Raw genomic sequence first — 23,725 nt, forward strand, 5'->3', positions numbered from 1 at the left:
TTCCACCAGTAGAGGCGCTGGTCATTCAGTGGGCGTTACTGGGCACTCGGAAACAACCAATGCGTGCGCAGTCCCATGTCTTCCTGCTTTGGCTGGGTAGCTGTCTTGCGGAATCGCGGAGTTTGTTCGGTGTGCCGCTGGCGGACACGTAGCTGGTGGTCGTAGTGTTTACGTGTCAGCAGCCATTCTACACGGTGAGCGAGTTTAGGGTTTTGCAGGCTCCACGCCAGCATTGCTACTGTCGAGGCTGCTGCGTGGTTTCATCGTTTTAGAGGATGGAAGCAGGTGTGCGCGACACGGCTGCAGGTATTTGAACAGCAGCGCATCTACGGGGTCTGGGCAGAATAAAATAACCTTATTGTCTGCATACTGATCATTACCTTATCTGCTCCTTTTCGCCATTAACACTGACTAACACATTGGACGTAATTTGCATGACTTTGTTTTCATATGTGTATGTGTGTGGGCTGAATTTCAGTTTGCTTGTATGCGTAGCTGTGTTATTTGAGTAATTTTCAGTCATTTTAGTAATAGTATCTTACCGAGATGACAACTCAGATAAAAAAAGCTACATTCAGCATGATGATGAATTTTTCAAAGTCAATGTTTTTCTGTAAGGATGTGATTATGCTGCAAGAATAATTGCAACTTTTGGAAGTGAAACTCAGTTGTTTCTTTTTCCATATTACATTTGTAATTACAGGTGCTTCGTACGTTGAGCGGTCCAAAAATCCGCGTAGAGGCGGCTCAGAAGCCGAGTCAGCCACAGCCAAAGAACCCGCCGAGGCGATGCATTCCAGAAGCCGAATGCAACGGCTGTTTGGCTTTGAGAAGGAGGACCTGTCATCATGGCATCGGTTCGTGTGTCTCCTCAATCGGCCGACTGATCCTGCTTCACTGGGCATCTTCCGCTGCCTGTTCGGTGAGTGGTAATTTGCATAAAGTCACATATCAAAGCCACGTCCGTCCAGGGCAGTAGTGTCACGTTTTTGGGTGTCATGAAGGGAACCAGCATGATTAAGACTGGCGTGGAAGTGCAGAGAAAAGACATGGGGCAGGTTTCCTCAGCGAACACAAACAGAACCAGATATTGGGTTAGTGTGTCATATGTGTGCATTCATGGGTCGTCATTCTCCCCCAGTTCATTTTGTCAGGTTAGTTCTTTTTCAGAATGCTTTAAAGTCTTACAGGACTTTAATGAATTCTTTTTCAGAATGCTTTAAAGTCTTACAGGACTTTAAAGCAGGACTTTTGTGTTGATTGGTGTTTGGTGTGGGATTTCCCAGGTTGATTTGGTTAAGTGTGCTATTGAACACTCCACTCTCACAGGTATGCTGATGGCTGTGGACATCACCCAGGAGCGTGGGCTCAGTCACCTGGACTACAAGTACCTGGACGGGGCACCCATCTGCCGCTTCCCCCTATTCAACTTCCTGGAGCCTCTCCCTATGGACTGGATGTACTGTGTCTACCTAGTGATGTTTCTCGGTGAGTGAGGTTATTCAGAGATGGGTGCTGTTCACTTCCAGTCCAGGAGGTTCACAGCACTGTGCAGATTAGGGGCGTCCTTGCTCCCGCACGGCTCCTTTAACTCATAAAGGGCTTGATCATGAGCTGATAGATTATTAGAGTATTAACCAAATCATTACAGGTTCTCACCTTTTATCTGAGTCAGGTGTGGCCTACCTGTTATATAAATCTTTAGTGAACGGCCAGTGATTGCAAAGTCCAGGCCAGGTTTGGAATTAAGGTCCAGATTTCAGTACCCCTTTTACTTACAGGTGAGTCAGATGAATGTGATGTGTTGAAACAGTGAGAATGCTGAGCCGTTCTGAGCTCTAACCCGTGGTAAGGAACACAGACCACAAGCCCCATGTGCTTGGTGTTCAGCTGAAAAGCTTCAGTAAAGACCCCGAGATTAGACATTTGATTCACCTGTGTGTGGGTGTGGGTGTGTGCAGGTGCTGTTGGCATCATGCTCGGCTGGTTTTACCGCCTCTCCTGCCTCATGTTCATTTCCACCTACTGGTACATATTCTTCCTGGACAAAACCGCCTGGAACAACCACTCATACCTGTATGGGCTTATTGGGTTCCAGCTCACGCTGATGGATGCAAACAGATACTGGTGAGATGACGGCCAGGTCCTGTGCGACTCTGTGGTGAATGTAGATAAAGAGAGGGGGTCTTACTGGCCACTGCGTGATCTGTCCCACAGGGCCATAGATGGACTCCGTAACCCCAAGAAGAGGAACGCACACGTGCCGTTGTGGAATTACACCATACTGAGAGCTCAGGTATGCCATTTTGGTTTGTGCTTTAGTAAATAAAGCTAACATGCATACCACACACATGCTACACTCTATACTGCTCTGCATACAGTGGACATGTCATTCACTGTCTACAGTGTGACCTCTGACCGTAACATGCAATGTCATGATATACCTTTTTCTGTTTCATTTGGGCCTTCTAGTTTCATAGATATCTCTTTATCTGGATTTTCATAATGAGAAGGGTATTATTATATGTATCCCTAAAGGAGTGGTAGATGCTAAATAATGTCTTTTTGGGTGTGTCATCAAATAACTTTTTTTCTTTAAAAAGATGTAATTTGTCATTTTCAGTACGTATATCATAAATTTCCACTGCCTGAATACTTGTTTTGACAGATCTTCATAGTGTATTTCATTGCTGGGGTCAAGAAGCTGGATGCTGATTGGGTGGAAGGGTATTCCATGAAGTACCTGGCTCATCATTGGCTGTTTGACCCTTTCAAGTAAGTCAGACAATATATTGGTATTAGACATATAGGTTTAATACCTGTATTAAACATGCAGCCTGCAGGCCTTTATTTACCTGTACAGGTGTATGAGAGGCCGCTAGAGGTCTCATAGCACTGAATCCAGAACCTCTTAACTATCTGTGTAGTTTTTTTTTTTTTCCTTACATGATCAACCATTTTATGAGTCACATGTATAAACAACAGAAGCACAAAAAAGTGCACTATGCTGGGTCCCCACGAGGGGGCAGGGAACCCCATATATGTCATATATGTGCAGGCTAGCGGTGTGACTTACTGTTGCCACTCTGTTGTGTGTCAGGGTGATCCTGCCCGTGGAGCTGGTTAGTCTGATGGTGGTTCACGGTGGAGGCCTCATCCTGGACCTCACCGCCGGCTACCTCCTGTTTTTCGATGTCACGCGTCCTGCCGCCATTATCTTCGTCACCTACTTCCACTGTATGAACTCGCAGCTGTTCAGCATTGGTAAGAGTCCTGACGCACGGAGTGAAACTGCTTAAACAGCCCACATCAGAAGCATGAAGTGCAGCGGAGTCCTCCAGACCTGGAGAATCCCAATAGCATGCTGTGTAGTTACTACACACGATTCAACTTACCACTCCTGAAGTACCTCATGCTTAGAGTTGATTCTGGTTGGCTAAAAAAAAAAAACTACAGACTGAACTAAGGACTGTGTGTGTGTGTGTGTGTGTGTGTGTGTGTGTGTGTGTGTGATAAATTTTTTAAAATATAAAACATATGTGTGTGTTTATCTACAGGAATGTTTCCCTACACCATGTTGGCCACCAGCCCTCTGTTCTGCTATGCTGACTGGCCCAGACGCTTTTTCGGGCGTTTCCCAGAGTTTCTCCAGTTTGTGCTGCCCCTGACCTCTGATGAACCTCGCCCCAGCCCCTCATGTGTGTATCCCAGTCCGCCGAACAGGTCGGCTGAAGAGCGAGAGAGCCCAGCATTGTCTCAACCCACGGCACCGCGCTTCAGGCACAAGATGGCTGCCTTCTTCACCGTTGTCTACATTGCAGAGCAGCTTTTCCTGCCTTACTCCCATTTCATCACAAAGGTCACTCTTCTTCCTTCTCCTCTTCCTACCCCTCCTCTCTATCACTGTGAGGTTGTCTGCATGCAACATGGCTCCTATGACACCTTAACTGTCATCCATAGAACCAAAGGCCTTGGGACCAGTTACATGCCAGACAGCATTTACTTAAGGGCAGTCTGGGATAGCTTTTTACAGCAGACTTCGACAGATCAAATAAACAGTCATGTAAAATTGGCAGGTGCACAGCAGAGGAGTGTGTATGTTTTTTGTGGAATTCTGTAGAGAGCCAGTTTCATGAAGCTGGTTTTTGAGGGAAATCAGTGTTGGTCCTGCCATAGTGCCACATTACCCTTTCAACAGTTTAATGTGGAATGTGCACAGTTCTAGAGGCCTGAGGACATTTCTGTCGTTCTTTCGCAATGAGAGTAAATACCTCCTTTAGTCTACTAGTACACACACACACACACACACACATACATACATACATACACACATACACACACACACACACACACACACACACACACACACACACACTTACTTTATACTGTGGGTAGGGAAATGGGACCTTGATTGGTTTAAACAAAAGCTGTGGGTTTGCCCAAAGTTTGGATTAAAGAATTTTGGATTTGGAATTCTCATATCAGTTATTTGTTTGATATCTTTTCATATTCAGCTGTTTATTAAATGGAATTTACCAGTAACATCCAAAGTGCTAGAATGTGCACAATGTATTTTTTTGATTAATATCAAATAAGCCTGTATGTTGGAACTTTCTGCTAGATGTCATAAGGTCTTATTAATATATTATATAATTGATGTTTGTAACATGCAACACATCACTTGATGGGTGAATGCTGATGTCTGCAGTGTCTAATTACTCTTTGTTCTCCACAGGGTTACAATAACTGGACAAATGGTCTCTATGGCTACTCATGGGATATGATGGTTCATTCTCGCACACACCAGCATGTTAAAATCACCTATAAAGATGGAGTGACCGGGCAGATCGGCTACCTCAACCCTGGGGTGAGTACTACACAGGCTACACTCACTCCATTAGTAAATACTACACATGCTCCATTAGTGCACGCTACACGTGCAACACCCGCTCCATTATTACACACTATACTCGCTCCATCAGTGAACATTACACTTATGACACGTGCTCCATTAGTGCACACTACACTCACTATACTCGCTCCATTAGTGCACACTACACTCACTATACTCGCTCCATTAGTGCACACTACACTCACTCCATTACTACACATGACTCTCGCTCCATTAGCACACGCTACCCCTGCTACAATAGTACATGCAGAACTAGCCAAAAATATACAAAGGCTGCCTCACACTCACCCCCACTTAAACGGTCCAATTAGAGGAGTCCATTAAGCTCTCAACCATTATAATAATTTGAACACAGTTTTTAACCAAGGCATAATTGTCCTTGTTATCGCCAACATATGACCAGAATAGATCAAGAACAGGACCAGTCCAAAACCTGCATGCAAGTGCCAAGTAAGGCAGAGTTGCATAGATGATGAAAAGGGTCTTGCCTATAAATTAATAGTAGCATATGCCTTATGTAAACACTTAAAATGACTTACTTGATATAGAGGATTCCTAGAATTAAAATTCCAGAGTTCAGTCGTGTTTAGTGTTGATTTCACTTTCGAAAGCAATGAAACCCAGGAGGTAGATTGTGTTTAAGAAGTGGGGAAGCAGAGAAATCTTAAATACAAAAAATAAAAAACGAACTAAACTTGTCTATAAGACAATTAAACAACTTAAGACCATCCTTGTTAAATATATGATTTATTGTATGTATGTTTTGGTAAGACCAAACACATGCAGATGGCTTATTGTCTGTATTGAGGTAGCTGGTCTAGGAGAAAGGGCCTCTGTAATTGTTTCCCTCTCACTCCAAGTTCAGAAGGGGTGAGCAAAGATAGTGCCAAAAGTGATTAAAGATGACTGCAAAAGACGAGTCTGTGAAAAATGCTTTCTAACTGTACCCAGTGCAGAGATGAGGTTAGCAGCCCTGACGGTCCTGGGCCTGAGGTCCAAAATGCATCATCTTATTGATAGAATACTGTAGTGTGCTTTTGCTATGGTGAGAAATTCATCTGTGGGTCCATTGTTCTCTGTTGGAGAACGTAACGGCTATAACACATGTTAAAATATTTACTCAAGTGTGCTACTTTTTCACTGACTTATTCATTTTTCTTAGCTGAAGTAGTTTTTCATGTGTTAAATATTTTAATACAAGAGGATATAAATCTATTCCATGCATGCCACAAGAATCTGCATTGCATGGTTTTGGCCTTGATATTGTTCTAATGAGCTGAATCAGATATTTAGAACAAAAGGAACATGGAAGTGTCCAGAGCTTTGTCCCTGTACTGTGTTTTGTGAGGTTAGTAAACTCTCCCCTCAACTCATGAGAAATATGCCTGGTCTCATGACATTAACAGGAGACGAGGAGGTGCGTAAAATATTACATTCAGTTCCAGTGAATTTGTACCTGCCTTCCTGCGCTGAAGCTACACGAGGCCTCTGTAGTCTTGTGTTGTATGGTTCCATGGTTCTGTACAACTGTACTCTTTTTTTTTTTTTTGTTTGTTTTTTATGTTTTGTTTTGTTTTGTTTTCTCTGGCAGGTGTGGGGCAGCATTGTGTAGTCCCTAAGTAACTAGAAAGTGACGCAAGCCTTTTGGCTCTGTAGTCCAGCATGTGGAGTTTTAAGTAGAACTGTGACTGAGATTAAATTCCTGAATGTCAGCTTTAAGGTGAACTTTACATATTGGATCAATAATGTAGGAATTTGGACCTGTTTGTTTACACACTGTAGCCATTTTGTGGGACCAAAAGCAACTAAACAAATTATTATAATCTTAAATAAAATTGTATTTTCCAGTCTGTAATAATCTGCTATAGGTTACTCTCCATCTCATCTGTGCAAAAGACTTTATTCCACAAAGCTGTTTTCTGCGCACAGTTTAAGAGGGATACAGTGAAGGAAGAGGCTGTATTTGTTTAGTAGTAGAATTTTGAAAACATTTTTGACAAAAATATTTGACAAAGTTGCTGTTGATATCTTTAGGCACTGCACTGTAGCTGTCAGTATCTTTTAAGGACTGCCTTGAAGCTGCCGATATCTTTTAGGGCCTGCACTGAAGCTGTGCTTTTTGCTAAATACAGGTGTTCACTCAAACTCGGCGGTGGAAGGACCACGGCGACATGCTGAAGCAGTACGCCACCTGCCTGAGCCACAACCTCCCCCGCTTCAACATCACTGACCCTGAGATCTACTTCGACATCTGGGTGTCCATTAATGACCGCTTTCAGCAGAGGTGAGGGCCCAGTGCTGCTGTAGTCTCACCCCTCGGTCCCCCTCCATCCCTTTCAACCTCGTCACAGTAGTTTCAGCTCACGTAGGGCTCTGTGGAGCAGGAGTGGAGCAGGACTGGGACTGAATGCTACTGGCGATACTGTTTTTGTTTTGTTTTTTTTACTGGCCATACTGGTTTTTGACAGCGATTAAAGAACTTGGTGAGAATGATGTCCAAAACCTCACTGCTGATGAATGCTCTCTGACAAAAATAAGCCAGAACTGGTCTTTGAGCTGTGGGCATTAAATCTGGCCACTATTCAACAGAGGATCGTTCAGTCTAATTGTTTTCTAATCTCAACCCGTCTAGGATATTTGACCCACGTGTTGACGTTGTAAAAGCAGACTGGTCACCGTTCCGTCCGAATCCGTGGCTCATGCCCCTGCTGGTCGACCTGTCCCCATGGAGGACAAAATTTGAGGAGGTTGAGGAGTCTTTGGATAACCAGACAGAGGTGGTCTTCATAGCGGATTTCCCAGGTAATTCACCAGTCTCGTAGCATTCTCCTCACACTTGTACAGAGTGGTTAATCCCATGTAGCATGAATCCTACCACTGAGGATTCTCACATATCTGGAACTGCGATAAATGTACAGTGAGATTCTCTGTGGCGTTGAACAGGATGTGTACACCACATCTGAGGAAAGGAATTGAAAAATGCCTCCTTGTTGCATATCTGTGGTAATTTGATTGGCTAAAGCAATTCCAGGGAGAAAGATGTTCTAGCCAATCTGAAAATCTTGCCTATTTATTTAAGACAAACTTGTATTTTTATTGCTGTACTAGTAATAATGAACTTTATTTATATAGCACTTTTTTTAAAACACAGTTTACAAAGTGTTTTATAGAAAATAAACTATTAATAATAGTTAAAAGAAAGGTGCACTTAATATAACAGATATTGCCCAGTTCATAAAATAAAAGTACAGTAAATGGAAGGGTACATAATTAAATGTAAGCTTCAGAATGGAGCCACATTACTGCCCTTCGAGGAAATAAAAGTGAGCTAAAAGTGCAGGAAGTAAAAGAAAGTGTGTAATTAAGGGAGAATTTAAACAGGAACAATGTCAAGCTCCAGTAGTAGCAGACCAGCTCTTGCAGAATTAAAACTTTTGATTTGCGGGCCCTTGAGCATTGATGGCTAGTAATCACACTGCTGAGGTAAAGCGGGGCAAGACTGTGAAAGACCTTCCTTAAGGCTCAGCAGAAGAATTTTAAACTTGATTCTGAATGACAAGGGTAGTTAGTGCAGTTCTTTAGGGATTAATCAAATCTCTCATTTTTAGGGATTAATAAACTCTCTCATCTTTAGGGATTAATAAACTCTCTCATCTTTAGGGATTAATGAAATCTCTCATCTTTAGGGATTAATAAACTCTCTCATCTTTAGGGATTAATGAAATCTCTCATCTTTAGGGATTAATAAAATCTCTCATCTTTGGGGATTAATAAAATCTCTCATCTTTGGGGAATAATAAAATCTCTCATCTTTAGGGATTAATAAACTCTCATCTTTAGGGAATAATAAAATCTCTCATTTTTGGGGATTAATAAAATCTCTCATCTTTAGGGATTAATAAACTCTCTCATCTTTAGGGATTAATAAACTCTCTCATCTTTAGGGATTAATAAACTCTCTCATCTTTGGGGAATAATAAAATCTCTCATCTTTAGGGATTAATAAACTCTCTCATTTTTAGGGATTAATAAAATCTCATCTTTAGGGATTAATCAAATCTCTCATCTTTGGGGAATAATAAACTCTCATCTTTAGGGATTAATAAAATCTCTCATTTTTAGGGATTAATAAAATCTCTCATCTTTAGGGATTAATAAACTCTCATCTTTGGGGATTAATAAAATCTCTCATCTTTGGGGATTAATAAAATCTCTCATCTTTGGGGATTAATAAACTCTCTCATCTTTAGGGATTAATAAACTCTCTCATCTTTGGGGAATAATAAGATCCGTCATCTTTGCGTGTGCTGGGACTCTGGCCGCTGTATTCTGTACCCTCTGTAGGCTTGAAATAGTTTCTTTGGGATGGCTGCTCTCAGTGCATTGCAGTAGTGCAGGAGTGATGATACGCATGCAAGTTTAGCTTTTTACTATCAGCGAGGACATGTCTGACCTTGGCAATGATATGCAGAGGACATAATGCCATTCTAGAGACATTGCTAACATGGTGTTTAAAACTTAGGTCACAGTCAAATGTGACACCTAGGTATTTGATATAGTGTTGGGCCTTAACTGATATGGGCTCCAGATATGCAATTGTATCAGTGCACTCGTGATGATAGATTCTAATAAATAATAATACATTTGGCCATTGTTCAGTTGCAGGAAATTATGACCAATCCAGGACTTGATGTCTTGTAGGCAGTTAAAACTCAGGGATCAGTGGCTAGGGACATGTATAGTTTTGCTATCTTCAAAACCCATTCCAAAAGCACACCTTGAGTATTTGGCGCAGGGAACTGTAGCACTCCCACGTGACCTGTGGCATCTCCCATTGACAGGGCTGCACCTGGAGAACTATGTGAGTGAAGACCTTGGGAACACCAGTGTTCAGGTGCTGCAGGGCCAGGTGCAGGTGGAGATGGTGGATGAGAAGAAGAACCTCACACTCACTTCAGGTGAAAAGATTCAGGTGAAGCAGCACTTAAAGCCCCATCATCAAACACACCTGGAGGCATAGTTCTACAAACTTTGCTTTTGCTTCTATACAGTAACACATCTGAGACAACATTTCTAGTTCATTAAATAATTTAGGTGTATAATTAGTTAATTATTTAAGTAAGGTTTTTATCTGGCCCTGCTCACTGGGTGTGAAGTATGGTCCTATTTCCTTTCCCTTTAACAGTCATTGTGATGCTAGCCAATCGCTGGCATTGGTTAGATCAAGTTGAAGATGACTGGACGCTTCCTTTGTTTCAGATTTCCAAGAGAAAGACCAAACAAACTTATAGCAGTAGGGCCTATAGCTGCTGTATGATGGATGCTGTATGATGGATGTGTGATATTTTGTGTTTGTTTGTTTGTGTGTGCGAGTAGCTTCCTGCCGGAGCATACCATAAAGTGTACACCGTGTCAGAAACACCATCCTGCTACATGTACATATACGTTAACACCACAGAGGTGGAGCTGCAGAAGAACTTCACCAAGCTGTTGGAACTTCAGGAGAGGGTTCGCAATGGGACGGGTGGGTCCACACTAGCACCAAGCGATCAGCGCCCTTAACCAGTATAATTCCACATAAAACTAGTATAACTCCCAGAGAATGCTGGACCTGCTTAAGAGACAAGCTGAAGTCTAAATTTAGCCAAACATTCTAACAATCAATATGAATTCGAGTCATGAAGGTATGGCACGGAGCATTATAAAATGAGATTATACTCTCTAGCGCCCCCTGGTGAAATTAGTTGACATTTAGTCCATCATAAATATGTCTCTTCTTTAGAGATACAAATTGCTTCTTTTATCATGAAAATACAGATCTATATTAATGATTCTTGGAATTGCTATTACAACATGATTTGAAACACCCAGATTCCATATTGAAGATCTATTTCCTGTATAAGTTTTAATTCCAGGAAAACGATGTGCAGAAGTGTTATTCACAGCTTGGACCCAAAACATTTGTTTTTATGTTTTTTATCCCTCCAGAAACAGAGCCTCTTCCCCCAGAGCTGCAGCCTCTCATAACAGGCCTCGATGATGAGGTGGCAGAGGTCAACGACACTGACCCCATGGTGCGGCTCTTCCTCAAGCGCCAGAAGCGCATGCAAGAAGTGAAAAAGCGTCGAGAGGCGTCCTTGCTCGAAAGGTTCGACCGGTTTGCCACAAAGAAATACTACATGATCCGACGAGGGTAAGGGCACTATTTTTTACTTCTCTATGGATAAAATGGAATTTTCATTTCTCCACAAATGTACAGATTTTAATCACAGCTAACTCTGTTGTCATGAGTTTGTCATAATCACACAGCACCACCAGATATCAGAGGCTATACCGTGCAATCCAGGAGGCCACAGACCACTGTTTTCTTTGCTCTAACACACTGTTTAATTTGATGATGTCTGATTAATTAACCAGATGTGTCATAGGGCAGGAAACACTAAACTGTGTAGAGCTGCCCTCACTGCAGTGGGAATAAAGAGCACTACTCTAGGTCAGACGTGTTCAGTCCAGTTTTCCTTCACATCTTTGCCGAATTATGGACTATGTTTGAAATAGCCTACTACCTACTGTATACTGTACGCTACACTCCATATATACTGTATAATGCATACTGTCCCTGTAGTAGTATGCACCAAATGTAAAAAATACTAAGAGATGACTGACACAGACGTATGAAGGTTCCGCAACCATTGCATGATGGCATGCAGTACACCAAGAAGAAAGTTCTGGTTGCGTACTGGAATATTTGGCCGGAGTAGTCCATCATCCTTTTGTGCAGCGGAAAAATTTATTTTGTTTGCATACTGCATACAGCATACTTTTTTGTGGCCCAATAAGTGCATGAATAGTATGTAGTAGGCTAATTTGAACATAGCTATGGAGCTCTGCAGCCCTTAATTACCTGGTGATAACAAGGACTAGTCATGGGTTGGATTAGAGTGAGAAACCCCTGCTTTAGGTGGATTTGAATTCTGGTGGGGAGGCCTTAAGGAGCAAAAGCTCTGTCTACTTTTCAGTCTCTATACATTCATGCACAGTAGTGCACTTGTGCACAAATTCTCCATTAATCCCAGAAAGTGTCATTGGAGTGTGTAATGACATTGAATAAACACTTTAATAACTTAAAAAAGTTCCTCAATCCCAAAACGGAAGCCACAGGGTATGACCTGTGATGCAGAAAACACTATTTTACAGCATGTATATTTCACACATGCATACAAAGAGAGAGGCATTAGAGATTGAGTCGGTTTGACCTGTTGGACATGCTGCCGGTAGTGTCCTGATGACGGCCATTGCAATGAGGAACCTGGCAGTGGGGCTGCCCCCTCTGGAGCAGCTGAGGAGTGAGATCGACTACGCCAACATGAAAGCACCGGAGTCGGAAGCCGCCCAAAAAGAAAGTCTCGCAGATGAACCGAGACATGGGGAGCTGTGACGTCATGGCAACGAACCACAGACAGTCCCAAAACTACCAGCTGCTGTGCCATGGACCATCGCAGATCAGAGACAAGGTCATTATTATTACTGTGTTTTAAATCTTCGGATTTATTTTTTATTAGTCGCCGTGAAATAAAAGAGACGAATCCAATTTTGAGTATTACTATAGCCATGTCTTGTGGTTAAGTGCATCAGTACCTGAAATAAAATCAGGTGTGTCAATGAATTGGAAAATAATATCAAGAATTAATGTTCAACATTAACTGTTACACTATGCAACATTTGAAAGGAGGTGATCACTTTTCTCTTGGACAGATCCATGAATCTGCTGCATTGTACCCTCAGTGTACCTGCAACACCCTTTTGTATGTATTTTATTTCAGTTTGCATTGTTAGGCATAAACCTTAATGGATACGTCAAAAAATCTTTTTGTTCATTTGTTTACATCAGAGTTCCTACGGGAACGGGTGGGGTTGACTGTTAGTTGATCATTTAGAATGGCGAGCATATGATGTGTGTGTGTGTGTGTGTATATATATATATTTTAAATTAAAAAGCAACAATCAAGAGTATTCTTTGTAGCTTTTTGAACAGGCTCAAAAGCACACAACCACCTTTATAGTGTGTAATGTTTTATTGCTGTCAGTTTTACAAGATATTAACAGTGAAATCATAATTAGCCATCACTTTCCCTGGCTAAAGTGCCTCCTGTTGGGTACAGACAAATGAACTAACCCTGGGTTCCAAAGTTCATGGCTTAATTTTCACATACATCCATGCAGATGCATATAAAATCACAATGTCAGTCATGTCAAAAATACTCACTTAAGGAACAATTTTGTAAGGATTACAATTTCCAACTAAATCAAGTGTTTGTTGAGTCTGGTATCACCATCACATACGGAAAAACAATTTGGCCTAGTTTATGTGTCTAGTCATTAACACTGTTCTGTGTAAGCACTTGGACAAGTGTCATCATGCGATGGGTTTCTAAAATGTTAGTCTTAGCAAAACCCATCTCTCGAGTTCAGTAAATTACCAAAATTCAGCACAGTGTCACTGAGGAACTGAGTGAGCCAGTCTCATTGGCTGAACACATGACATATCAACAAAGGGCACAGTAAATCTCCCTTTCACTGGCCTTAAGTAAATGACAGGCATTTTAGACTCCCTCTCTTCCATAGCAGTGTATCTTATCTGTCCAGACAGCACAATTGTCTGGAGAGGTCAAGGTTAGTAAAATATACAAAATGACAGTTGTCTCCCTTTCACAGTTTCTAGCAGCTGTAACATAATTACATTTTTATACAATGAAATGATAGAATTCATGATTAGTTTCCTTTTTTCATAAACACGATTTGCAATAGTTAGAGTTAATTAAGATGAGGTAAGCCATGATGCTAATCTAACCTCACCAGTAAATCTGAATTTCCTTATAAAGACTCAACGGATACTTCTTACCTATACAGTTAACAACATTAAAAACATGTTTGGTCCAAATAGCAAATACTTCCCATCCCGAAGGTCACAAATATCACTGATAAATGAACAGATCTTGGTCACACATTGTAATAGCCATTGGTGCTTAATTCATTTTGACTGGCCCTGCCTTGAAAGATGAAAAATGTTGGCCAAGTTCAATAGCACAACGAGGCCAAATATTTGATAAGGTAACTAATCTTTAAATTGGGTGTAATGAGAAAAATGTGGATCTTTTGCATGCAACAGTAATGTGGACCAAAGCACTGGTGTCTCTGGTAGTGTTAGTACAATACATAATGCATGATTCAGAACACAAAAAAAAATTCCCTTTTTGTTCATGAAACTGAGGTACTCTTTTCTTCAGTGTTGGGGCAGCTCTGGTCTACCTTGGCTGTAGGTCTGGGTAGAATATCCCATGAATCACACCCTCAATGACAACGCTTGAAAACGTATCTGTGAATGAGAGAAGACCACGTACATTTCTCAAGTCATAAAGTGTTTACAAACCCATAAATTCTGCCGTGTAGCAACACATCACACAATGTAGCTAAGAAACAGCCCTGCAGGCCCAAAACACACCAATGACAATTTTTCATTTGTGCCAAAGGCACCTCTAGATAGGGCAAGAGAAATACTTGATAATTATTCATAATTAAGAATCAACAACAACAATAATAATAATAATAACAACAACAATAATAATAATAATAGAGCAGAGCCGATGAAAGCTCATGTTTTCCCGTGACAGCAAATGGGAAAAAAAAAACACCTTTGTACTAATTCTGGGAGAAGTACAACATTGCAAAATTAGTGCAAAATTAGAGACTCACAGAGAAAAGACTTTTAAGAAATTGCTTTCACTGCTAAAATCTGTTGCCCAGGGAGCAGAGGAGCCTCAGCGAACCTTAAATGACTAACTAAAAATGTTAAATATACCATTAGTGGCAGGAAGTAGATAAGGGTCTCTCAGGAACAGCAAGGCTGGCTGATGCGTCAGTTTACTGGGAAGAGTGAAGGGGGTGGAGCAAAAATAATCAGGAGAAGTGGGAGGGGCATTGGAGGGAGAGAAGAACAGAACAGTCTGACTCATGCAAGTTCTCCATTTACTTGTATTAGAAAGGCAAAAGCTGACAGGGCAGTACATCATGCATGAATGTCCCTGTCCGGAAGCTCTGTCAGCAGATTTTACACAATGAGTTTAAATTTACCCTGCTATAGACATTATGCCAACTGCAGTTATGTTCTGCACTATACAAAATTACTCAGAGTACAGTCAAAGAATCAAAGATTCTATATACCTTGACTCTTCTGATTCGGTTTCAAATGACCTGAAAGCAAGATGAGACATCCATCAACCAGGACAATAAAAGCTAAATGTCTTTCTGGACTTCTGGACTAGATGTCCATAGAGATGCACTGGCCTCTGTAGCGCCATAAGTGCTTTTTCTGAAAATCCCAAATTACATGGTTGTGTCAGCAGTAGTCCTTACCCACAACTCTCGGTTTTAGGCAGAGAGGGAAAATGGCGAATGTTGAGGAAATCCAGGAATATTTTTGGAAGGATCTCATTTTCCATGATTATAGTCTACAGAAAAACACAGAGGTAGAGAGTCATCATGGAGGAGCAAGTAAAGGTTGTTTTCCACTGTCTGAGCTAAAACGCTAATAGTGAATGAGCAGGAATCATGTGCAAAGTCACTCAGAGTAAAAGTGATATCTAGGATCAGTTTTGCCCTTTCATGTGTTGTAGACTTTAATCATGTGCAGGGAGAGAGAAGCTGATCAGAGATCAGTGCTTTTGCATAGTCTTCTTGAACATAAACATCGTACCTGAAGATAAAGCTCCAGTCCATATCTTCTCTGCTCCAGAACCTTGGGAACCCAGTTCCTCACATGCTTTGAGGGAATCTCAGGAGGTTTAATAACCTTCTTCAGCTACAAGGAAGCCAAACCAACAACAACTGAATCAGCAGGCAACTGGGGGTTCTGTTGCTACCAACACGGCCCTGTGCGGAAGTGTGCAAAAAGTGTTGGTAAAAGCGTAACTGTACATATCTAACAGACACCACTGCTTCAGTTAAGGGTCAGATATGCAAACATCTGCAAGTTACCAAACTCTACATTTCTTAGTTTTCTCAGTACAGATTAATATTAATCCTAATACCCCGCCAAAAAAAAGGTACAGAGAATTCCCTAACCTGATGAATTCCAATCGTACGTAGTTGTAAGAACACAAAACTAAGCCTACTTATTATAAACGGACTCACACTGTTCTTTTGCTTGGATCCAGTAGTAATAATTAAATCAGTACATTAAGACTGATGTATTTAAAAACGTTGCATGTGTGCGTTTAGCCAGAAATGCTTCTCTCGGTTCCTCTCAACATTCCCCATGCTGCTCATATTTCTTACATCGCTCTACAGAAACAGGGCACATTAGACGGGATTATTTCAACCTCAGATGGGAGTCCTTAGAGGTCTTTTTATGCGTGTTTAGAAAGAAATTAGGCTCAAGACAAAACCAAACCCTCACCATTTTGTGCAGAGCGTGGAATTCACTATAACGCTTCTCCACGGTGTGCTGGCGTCCGTTCATAAGCACCTCGATCTTAAAAACCTGGAAAGAGTGTAATTTCATGAACAAATTTTGCATGTCACGCAATAACTCTCAACTGCCTGCATTTGAAGCGAGATGTCAACTCTTATTAAAACAAACAATATCTAAACACAAGGCTACAATCTCAAAGGCACCAGCGCGGGATGCTCGTGTATATAGACCCATATCAGGCTGTGTTCATTAAGATAACCCGCACGCTGTGTGCTGTTTTGCAGTACGTAGAGAGAGAGAGAGAGAGAGAGAGAGAGAGAGAGAGAGAGAGAGAGAGTGTGTGTGTGTGTGTGTGTGTGTGAGCGACCAAACCACCGAAACCACAGCCTGAAAAACCCGAATATGCGGTTACCGCTCACCGTGTAGCCTCTTTCCACCGCACTGTCTTCCGATCGGAAAGAGGGAATTGACACCGATATGGGATGCATTGTCAAGGTGTGTGTCCAGTTAAGCGTGCGAAGTATTCTGTTAAATGTACGCCCTACCAGTCAGACTGCGGCGCCGACTGTGAAGTTTAGCGATAGCGGCGGCTGATACGAAAACAAGCGAAGGTTTTCCGGTGGATTTTTTCTCTGTAATTGTGTGTAATTCTCTACGGCGACCATGATACTGCCCCCTATCGCCACGAACGCTGGCTCGTTCGCGCGCCACATCCAGCGCCCCTGGCGAAAAGGCTCGAGCTCCATCTTTGGAGTGCTAGAGCTTGGCTTACTGTCTCTGATACTGAGTCGCGGATTTCAGTGGATGCTCGTCATCTTGATACTATCCTTCTGCTCGGTATCTCAGTCCTCTGCATCCATAACTAAAAGTGTATTTGGCGCATGTAGTGTATCTTAACCAGACCAGACGGAGTATTGGCAGCATTGAAGATGCTCATGTGATAAATGTTAAGTTGCTGTTTCTATAAATACCATGGAAATTGGAATTATAATGCGGTTACGGCAGGTTTGTACTTTTTTTCTTCTTTTGCTGAGACATCTGGATAGGATTTTAGCTTGATGTGGAATTTTGACTGGGCATGGCTCTGTTCTAAAGCAGTGAAATCTGCTTCATATCTACCATACACATTTGCATTTGCATAAACTCTAAAGCATGTTCTTATCCACATCTTACCGAAGAACTTTGTGGTGTAAATAATTTATCCTCACTGCTGGTTCAAAGCCTAATTCCTCTTTTTGCTTACCCCATCAACCTTGAAAAGGCCTCCAGTCTAATCCAGTGAATGAAAGGTGATTTATTCAAGTAATTTTCTTGTAATACATACAAACGTGTTGCAGTAATATGAGCTTTAAAAATGTCTACTCAGAATACACAAATATAATGTCATGGATACCATCATTTTAGCACACTAAAGCATTTCACAGCTCAGTACCCCCAGCTGGGATCCGTGTGAAGTTCTTAGCTGCTCAAACATGAAGTTTTTGGCTGTTACTAGCTGAGAAGGTAGTTGCACTGCTGAAGGAGCCATGTTTTCTGCAATGTTAATGGTTCTCACCAGAACAACCATTTTATCTTCAGCAGGAAGTTATCTAACATACTTTTTTGGGTAAACTTTTATGTTCTTAATAAAACACTTTATAAGAATTTACATGAAATATCAAATAATTAAACAATATTATGTCAAAATTAACCCCAAAAATCTCCCCATGAAACACAGGACTGAATATTAAGTGACAGTTTCAATGTCCTAACATAACTAACAGAAATATAGCGATATTCCTTCTATATGATTCCTCATTAGCATTTTAAACGGACTTTTCTGTATGCTGCTTTTCCTCACACTGACTCACATTAAACTAGCTTTGACTGAGGAAACGTCTCTCGTGATCTGTCCTTCGTCGGGATGTAGAGCTGAATGTGATTTAATACCTGAAAGAGAGCAGACCACACCATTATTAGCACTGTTAGAATCGCTTGATTACTGCCCATTATTGCATTTAGACTATTGTACGCGCAACAATTTTCACATTTCTCATAATTTACTAGTAATGGAAGCATACACCATCCTGGATTTGTTAGCTGAACATCATTTATTAAGGACTAGGTTGTGATACGCTGCTATGAACTAAGCAGACTTAAATTTGCAATGGATGTTTCAGATATGTAAAGCAGTATAGTATCGGTTCTAGTGCTTATGAGTTTGACAAGAATGCCTGAATGTAGAGCAGCCTAACTAGAATAAACTGGTGAAACCTGATTGCCTAAAAATGGCTTCAATAAACCTGGGTTGGTCTGGTGATTTTGAGTCATGTCTTTATGGTAATTAGTAGGAATGAAAAAGATTTAAATGTGAAGCGTATTTTCACCTAAATGTTTAAATTACATTGAGATGAATGGGTGATGTCTGGGTGATGTCTGGGTGAATGGGTGATGTGTAGGTGATGTCTGGGTCATCTGTAGGTGATGTCTGGGTCATCTGTAGGTGATGTCTGCAGGTTGTCTAGCAGCCTTAACCACACAACTCAGAAGTAAGCAGCACTCACGGTGACATGTGACACCCTGATGCATAGGCATAATTTCCGGTGTAGCGAATGTCACAGCGCACCACATTGTTGGTGTAGTCAGACTCCTGCACCTGGTAACTGGGGTTAACACTGATCTGGACCAAGAGGAAAACAGATTGCATACTATTATTTGACTTAGTTGCTGGATATCCAATACAACAGCAGCCTTTATGTTATTACAGAAAGCATGTAATCCTATGTTATGCTACTTTTAAATTGAGCTATTGAACTTCAAAGTCACAAAAGAGACATCAACATGTAAGCAATGACTTCAAATCAATAACATTTTATCTCTGTAATTATGGAGAGGACAGGATAAATTATGCAAAGCCCACTCTGTATGACAAATGCCAAAGCAGTAAAAAGAAATTCAGACATTAGAGTCCTCTCTGGGGAAGAAGCAGAATATGGAGAGGTGCCACATACCTTAAGGATGTAGTTGCCTGGCTTTACATCTGTAATGTCTATCCACTGGCAGTCGATGTCCGCACTGTAAGTGTCGTAACATCCTGGGCTCAGGCCCTGTAACACGCACATGCTCAGCATCATACTCACCAAAGTACTTATTACCTGCATCTAGTCTTAGAGGCAAATACAATATTAACAATAATAACAATGATAAAAATACATAAACTCTCCTCTTGCAACAAAAAGGAAAAAGTGAATTTTCTGGACATTTCCTTTATGAACATTTCTGGTAAAATGAGTTAACCAGCATGAATTATCATCAGGTCCTGTCAGAAGACAGAATCAGGGCATTGTCACCTGTGTGTGGGCGGTGCATGCAAACCGTCTGTAGTATCCATAGTCGCAGGACGTGTCCTCCAGGCAGAAGCTGGCCTTGTGACCCTCAGCCACACGCGCGTGGGTGCTGGCATCCAGTAGGTCATAGTGACTGAACTCGTCCATACTGTGGTAGTGTCTGCAGATGGACACAGGGATTAGTCAAGCATTTCCAGGGCACTTTGGCTGAGGCCCAGTGTGAATTAGTCATAAAGAGGAGTAGTGTTACTTAAACAGACCTATTATGCTCATTTTCAGTGTTCCTAATTCTAATATAATAGATTTACAAGCTTCAGTGTTCCAAAAGCACACTGTATTTTAGACATTGACACTGAAAAATGTATCTAACTGACAGGTGAGTTTGACATCATATCTGAGTCCTGGGTAAATATAGGGTGAAAATGTCTAGGACCTGGATGCTGGATGGCTGGGTGTTTATTTATATATATATATATATATAAAATCAGTTTATGCTGTAATCATAAGGGTTTGCATAGAAAGCTTTTACAAGTGCATTTTCAGTAAAAACATATATTGACACCAAGCTGTTAAGACCTGACCTTTGGTCAAAATTAGTTCACTCATAAAAGAGGCTACTTAAAGTTGACAGTGTTGATAGGGTAGAGGACAGTCCATCAACTGACTTCAGAATACAGAAGTAAGTACTTCAGAGTACAGAATAAAGTGATCAGTCAGAGTGGTGACGGGAGAGGCTCCTTTGCAATGATTGTGACGTGACATGCTTCTATTATCATGGTTGTAATATGTGGCCCTAATGTGGCAGTGTGATTTCATGTGCTGCTTTTACAGTGATTGTGAAGTCATATGCTGCTATTATGTAGATGAGTGAGTCAGAACTTCACAGCTGGGTTATGTGTCTATGGGCAATAGTGTAAGCTAAATGAAAACACCAGCTAAATGTAAACAGCTGCTCAGATTCCTGTCTTTTTCTGGAAAATACACACATGCTCTTATTAACCTTCCAGAGAAAGATCCAGGTGCCTCTGGGGAAATGTGCCAAGTGTACACAGCACCACAGTCATATTTCAACTTACATCCTCAAATGCTGATATCTGGATGTTGTGTAACTATGCAAAGGTATAAAAAAACATTACTTTTTATGCCTTTAAAAAATAAACTAAGAAGACCTTGCTTGTTTTTACATGTTTGAGAAAATGGCTAATGCCATGGTGAGCAGCATTATGATTGAGGATTAGTGCAACATTGGGCCAGAAAACATCTATTATGTGTGACTAAGTAAACAGAAGGTCTACCCTGAGCTCATAGGAGCTGCGTGAGGGTCTCTCCACCCCAGCTAACTGCAGATGTCGTGTCAACGTGATCACTGGAGCTCAGCCACATGTACACCATACATGGTGGGGAAAGGGAGCTGACCTCAGAGCTAAACTATGCTCGGAGAACCATTACCAAGCAGCTAGCGGTCCTGGCAGAGCCAAAAGAAGGAGCCTCCACACACACTGATTTTCCCCAGGCAAGAACACAGACCTTTTTCCTCCAGAATTCCTCCCTACCCTGCCGGCACCAAACTCCCACTGCTGTTATCAGAGATTAGTTCAGCTGAGATAAGATCACACACACAGACCTGCTGAACAATGTTTCTTTTTCTTCAAAACTGAAAGTAATCCATTTAAACGTTCCAAATCACAGCTATTTCAATTATGTACTGTTATTAACTTCTACTGTACCCCTGTTGTCAGGCAAGACAAATATCAAGTTCAAAAGGAAATCATCAAAAAAAAAAAAAAAGCTCATCAGTGCGGTGTTACAGCCACACGCAGCGCAAGGCCCTGACTGAATGCTTGACAGACATACTTCAGACTGCCACAGACACAAACAGCCAATTTCACCTATTGAAGAGACACGGTGGGCACAGTTTGGCACAGACATACTCACTGGTGGCAGCTGTGCCACTCCCAGGCGTAGCGTGGACGGTTTGGCAGGAAGTCAGACGTCCCCTGGTTCTTCACACGCTGGGGGAATCGGAGCAGCATCCGTGTGTCATAATCTCTCACACTCGACCTGTAAGCCGAACTGCTCGGCAAAACCAGCACATCAAATAAAGAAGATCAGACGCCGGGTGAGTCTCACCACAGCCCAGAGGCCTTTTGGAAAGTGTTTCTTGGCCGGGTGAGTGCATTTCAACTGTGCATGGAAACTAGGAACACATATTGTTGCACATTTCCTGAATTTTGTCCTCCCTCTTTCTCAGTCTCTCTCATTCACACACTCTCTCTTTGTACGTCTCTTTGTCAGCGGCACAATTTGATATTTTTTGTGGTGACTGTTTTGTTTTGCATCATTAATTGCTTTACCAGTCTGTCTGGTGATGATTTTTCCATATAAACCATCAACTGAAATCTCCCTTCAAACCCTCACAGGACATCCACTTAAATCTTTTTCTTTTCATAAAACTCGAACTGCAGGACCGTCTTTCCTCTAGGAGAACGCTAAAGCGCAGCTCATGACTCATCTGTTAGGCTGCTATGAGACGTGTCACGCCTCGAGACCGTATACCTTTTACACTAATACCTTGCAAGGCAGTTTTCTTCTGCAGCACATCTGAGGTTGTACATCGGAACTCTTTGGACGTAAGTGGAGGCTTGTATGTAGTACGGGTCAGCCACAAGATCAGGCAAGCCTACGGAACACTTAAACGTCTTATTACAGGCAACACGCGATGCAAAACAAACAAAACTTGGAGTTGGATTACTCTTGAAGACTATTCTATGCACTGATAAATAACCGGTATCCTTACCGTACTGAAAGTAGCTTGTGCCGTATCCAGGTCTCGCTCTAGAACGCGGTCTTTCGTACGTGTCATAGTAATTGTAATAAGGGTTGTCTGGGTCACTTGATTTGTACGGATTATAAGGATCGTCCCCTGCCATCATTTCTTCTCGTTCTCCGACACTCATTGGTGAAGATGGACTCACGTTTGTGTTTCGCGCAGTGCCGTTAACCCGAGTTTCCAGCGGGTCGGCTCCAGTGTGATTTCTACGGACGAGGGATCCCCTAGCGCGCTCTCGACCTCCGCTTGGTAACCAGCGCAAATCACTCCGATGCGCTATGGTGCGGGACGGTGACCCCGCAGGTCCTTGTCTTAGTCCAGGTCGTGAAGATCCAGCCGATTCATTGACTCTCGTAGCCGCGTGGTGGTTGCTTACAATAGCTATTGGTCTAACTTGTGGCTGGTCTCCGTCTCTTTTCAATGGTGGCTGATATTCTGATCCTTGGCTCAGAATACTAAAGAGCTTGCCATTGTGCTGCCATTGAATTGTCTGTCTGAGAGCCGCACTTCCAGCATTCGCCGGCCTTGAATCTCGCTGTCGCTGAGACTGAGCACTTTGAAGCATGCAAACTAATAAACATATGTGCGCACATGCGTAAAATACGGCGTCAATTAAACGTACACCCATTCTGTGTTTTATTTAAAGGACCTCCGGTTTCTCCGTTAAAATGTGGTAATTGTTACTCAAAATGTTAAAATGGGCAATAAACTCCTAAACTGTATTTCATACACTCCGCGGAAAATATAAAGCGCAGGTTACATGACGAAAAAAGATCTCGTGAACCTCTTAGGGCTCTGCGCAGGGGCTAACCGATGCGCAAAGTGCATGCAGGAGGAGGAGTTGGTTTTTAAAGTTTCTGATTCCGTGTTATACAAGCTCCGGTAACGGAAAAGCCCTGTTGCAACTGTGAACGTGAGCTACATGACCTTAAAAAAAGCCCCTTTCTCCTCTAACAGAAATGAATGGTAGACTCCATTCCAGAGTGCGGCATTTTGGCTTGTTCATCCCAAGAGGCAAAGTGAACTGTAACATCAGTATAATGCATAATGCAATAATTGTAGAATTCTCATTCTAAGGTGAGAAGGCCACGTCATTTAGCATACACCTGCAAGAAAAATGTCCCCAAAACAAACGCCTCACGTTCTATCCGTGCAGAGGTTATTTTTATTAATCAGTGCACGTTTTC

The 23,725-nt window shown here is 41.8% G+C and overlaps 3 protein-coding genes across 5 annotated transcripts; 1 reads left to right on the forward strand and 2 right to left on the reverse strand.

Annotated features, from left to right (window-relative positions):
- The first annotated feature begins 69 nt into the window (after window positions 1-69).
- On the forward strand, window positions 70-12,920 carry ggcx (gamma-glutamyl carboxylase). Of its 2 annotated transcripts, none has more exons than XM_027006454.2 (15): window positions 70-306; window positions 704-922; window positions 1,330-1,488; window positions 1,962-2,127; window positions 2,218-2,296; window positions 2,669-2,775; window positions 3,101-3,264; window positions 3,558-3,859; window positions 4,736-4,867; window positions 7,045-7,196; window positions 7,545-7,714; window positions 9,754-9,884; window positions 10,289-10,436; window positions 10,901-11,105; window positions 12,191-12,920. In XM_027006454.2, the coding sequence occupies exons 1-15, from the start codon at window positions 276-278 to the stop codon at window positions 12,348-12,350; spliced, it is 2,325 nt and encodes a 774-aa protein (XP_026862255.2). In that variant the 5' UTR covers window positions 70-275; the 3' UTR covers window positions 12,351-12,920. The 2 variants fall into 2 exon arrangements, with proteins under 2 accessions (XP_026862255.2, XP_035391334.1); XM_035535441.1 differs by having other exon boundaries at window positions 70-194.
- Window positions 12,921-12,980: 60 nt separating this feature from the next.
- Window positions 12,981-16,993, reverse strand: snx24 (sorting nexin 24). The gene is made up of 7 exons (XM_027006427.2): window positions 16,802-16,993; window positions 16,368-16,451; window positions 15,666-15,770; window positions 15,326-15,420; window positions 15,134-15,163; window positions 14,772-14,836; window positions 12,981-14,288 (listed from the first exon to the last, which is right to left on the reverse strand). The coding sequence occupies exons 1-7, from the start codon at window positions 16,868-16,870 to the stop codon at window positions 14,218-14,220; spliced, it is 519 nt and encodes a 172-aa protein (XP_026862228.1). The 5' UTR covers window positions 16,871-16,993; the 3' UTR covers window positions 12,981-14,217.
- A 663-nt stretch (window positions 16,994-17,656) lies between these two features.
- loxa (lysyl oxidase a) lies at window positions 17,657-23,336 on the reverse strand. 2 transcript variants are annotated; one of them, XM_027006514.2, is made up of 7 exons: window positions 22,506-23,336; window positions 22,280-22,388; window positions 21,644-21,781; window positions 19,712-19,868; window positions 19,373-19,468; window positions 18,926-19,041; window positions 17,657-18,311 (listed from the first exon to the last, which is right to left on the reverse strand). In XM_027006514.2, the coding sequence occupies exons 1-7, from the start codon at window positions 23,164-23,166 to the stop codon at window positions 18,305-18,307; spliced, it is 1,284 nt and encodes a 427-aa protein (XP_026862315.2). In that variant the 5' UTR covers window positions 23,167-23,336; the 3' UTR covers window positions 17,657-18,304. The 2 variants fall into 2 exon arrangements, with proteins under 2 accessions (XP_026862315.2, XP_026862316.2); XM_027006515.2 differs by lacking the exon at window positions 17,657-18,311 and having other exon boundaries at window positions 18,922-19,041.
- Window positions 23,337-23,725: the final 389 nt, after the last annotated feature.

Source organism: Electrophorus electricus, chromosome 17, assembly GCF_013358815.1.
Source record: "Electrophorus electricus isolate fEleEle1 chromosome 17, fEleEle1.pri, whole genome shotgun sequence".
Taxonomy (NCBI): domain Eukaryota; kingdom Metazoa; phylum Chordata; class Actinopteri; order Gymnotiformes; family Gymnotidae; genus Electrophorus; species Electrophorus electricus.

Coding starts and splice junctions, on each gene's coding strand:
- snx24 (XM_027006427.2), bottom strand. CDS start 16,870: ATGCATCCCATATCGGTGTCAATTCCCTCTTTCCGATCGGAAGACAGT. Junction 16,452..16,801: donor CGGTGGAAAGAGGCTACACG/GTGAGCGGTAAC, acceptor CACTCTTTCCAG/GTTTTTAAGATCGAGGTGCT. Junction 14,837..15,133: donor ACCGAATCAGAAGAGTCAAG/GTATATAGAATC, acceptor CACTCTTCCCAG/TAAACTGACGCATCAGCCAG.
- loxa (XM_027006514.2), bottom strand. CDS start 23,166: ATGGGTGTACGTTTAATTGACGCCGTATTTTACGCATGTGCGCACATA. Junction 22,389..22,505: donor CACAAGCTACTTTCAGTACG/GTAAGGATACCG, acceptor AGTGTTCCGTAG/GCTTGCCTGATCTTGTGGCT. Junction 19,042..19,372: donor CAGGCAACTACATCCTTAAG/GTATGTGGCACC, acceptor CTCTTGGTCCAG/ATCAGTGTTAACCCCAGTTA.
- ggcx (XM_027006454.2), top strand. CDS start 276: ATGGAAGCAGGTGTGCGCGACACGGCTGCAG. Junction 4,868..7,044: donor TCGGCTACCTCAACCCTGGG/GTGAGTACTACA, acceptor TGCTAAATACAG/GTGTTCACTCAAACTCGGCG. Junction 9,885..10,288: donor CTTCAGGTGAAAAGATTCAG/GTGAAGCAGCAC, acceptor GTGTGCGAGTAG/CTTCCTGCCGGAGCATACCA.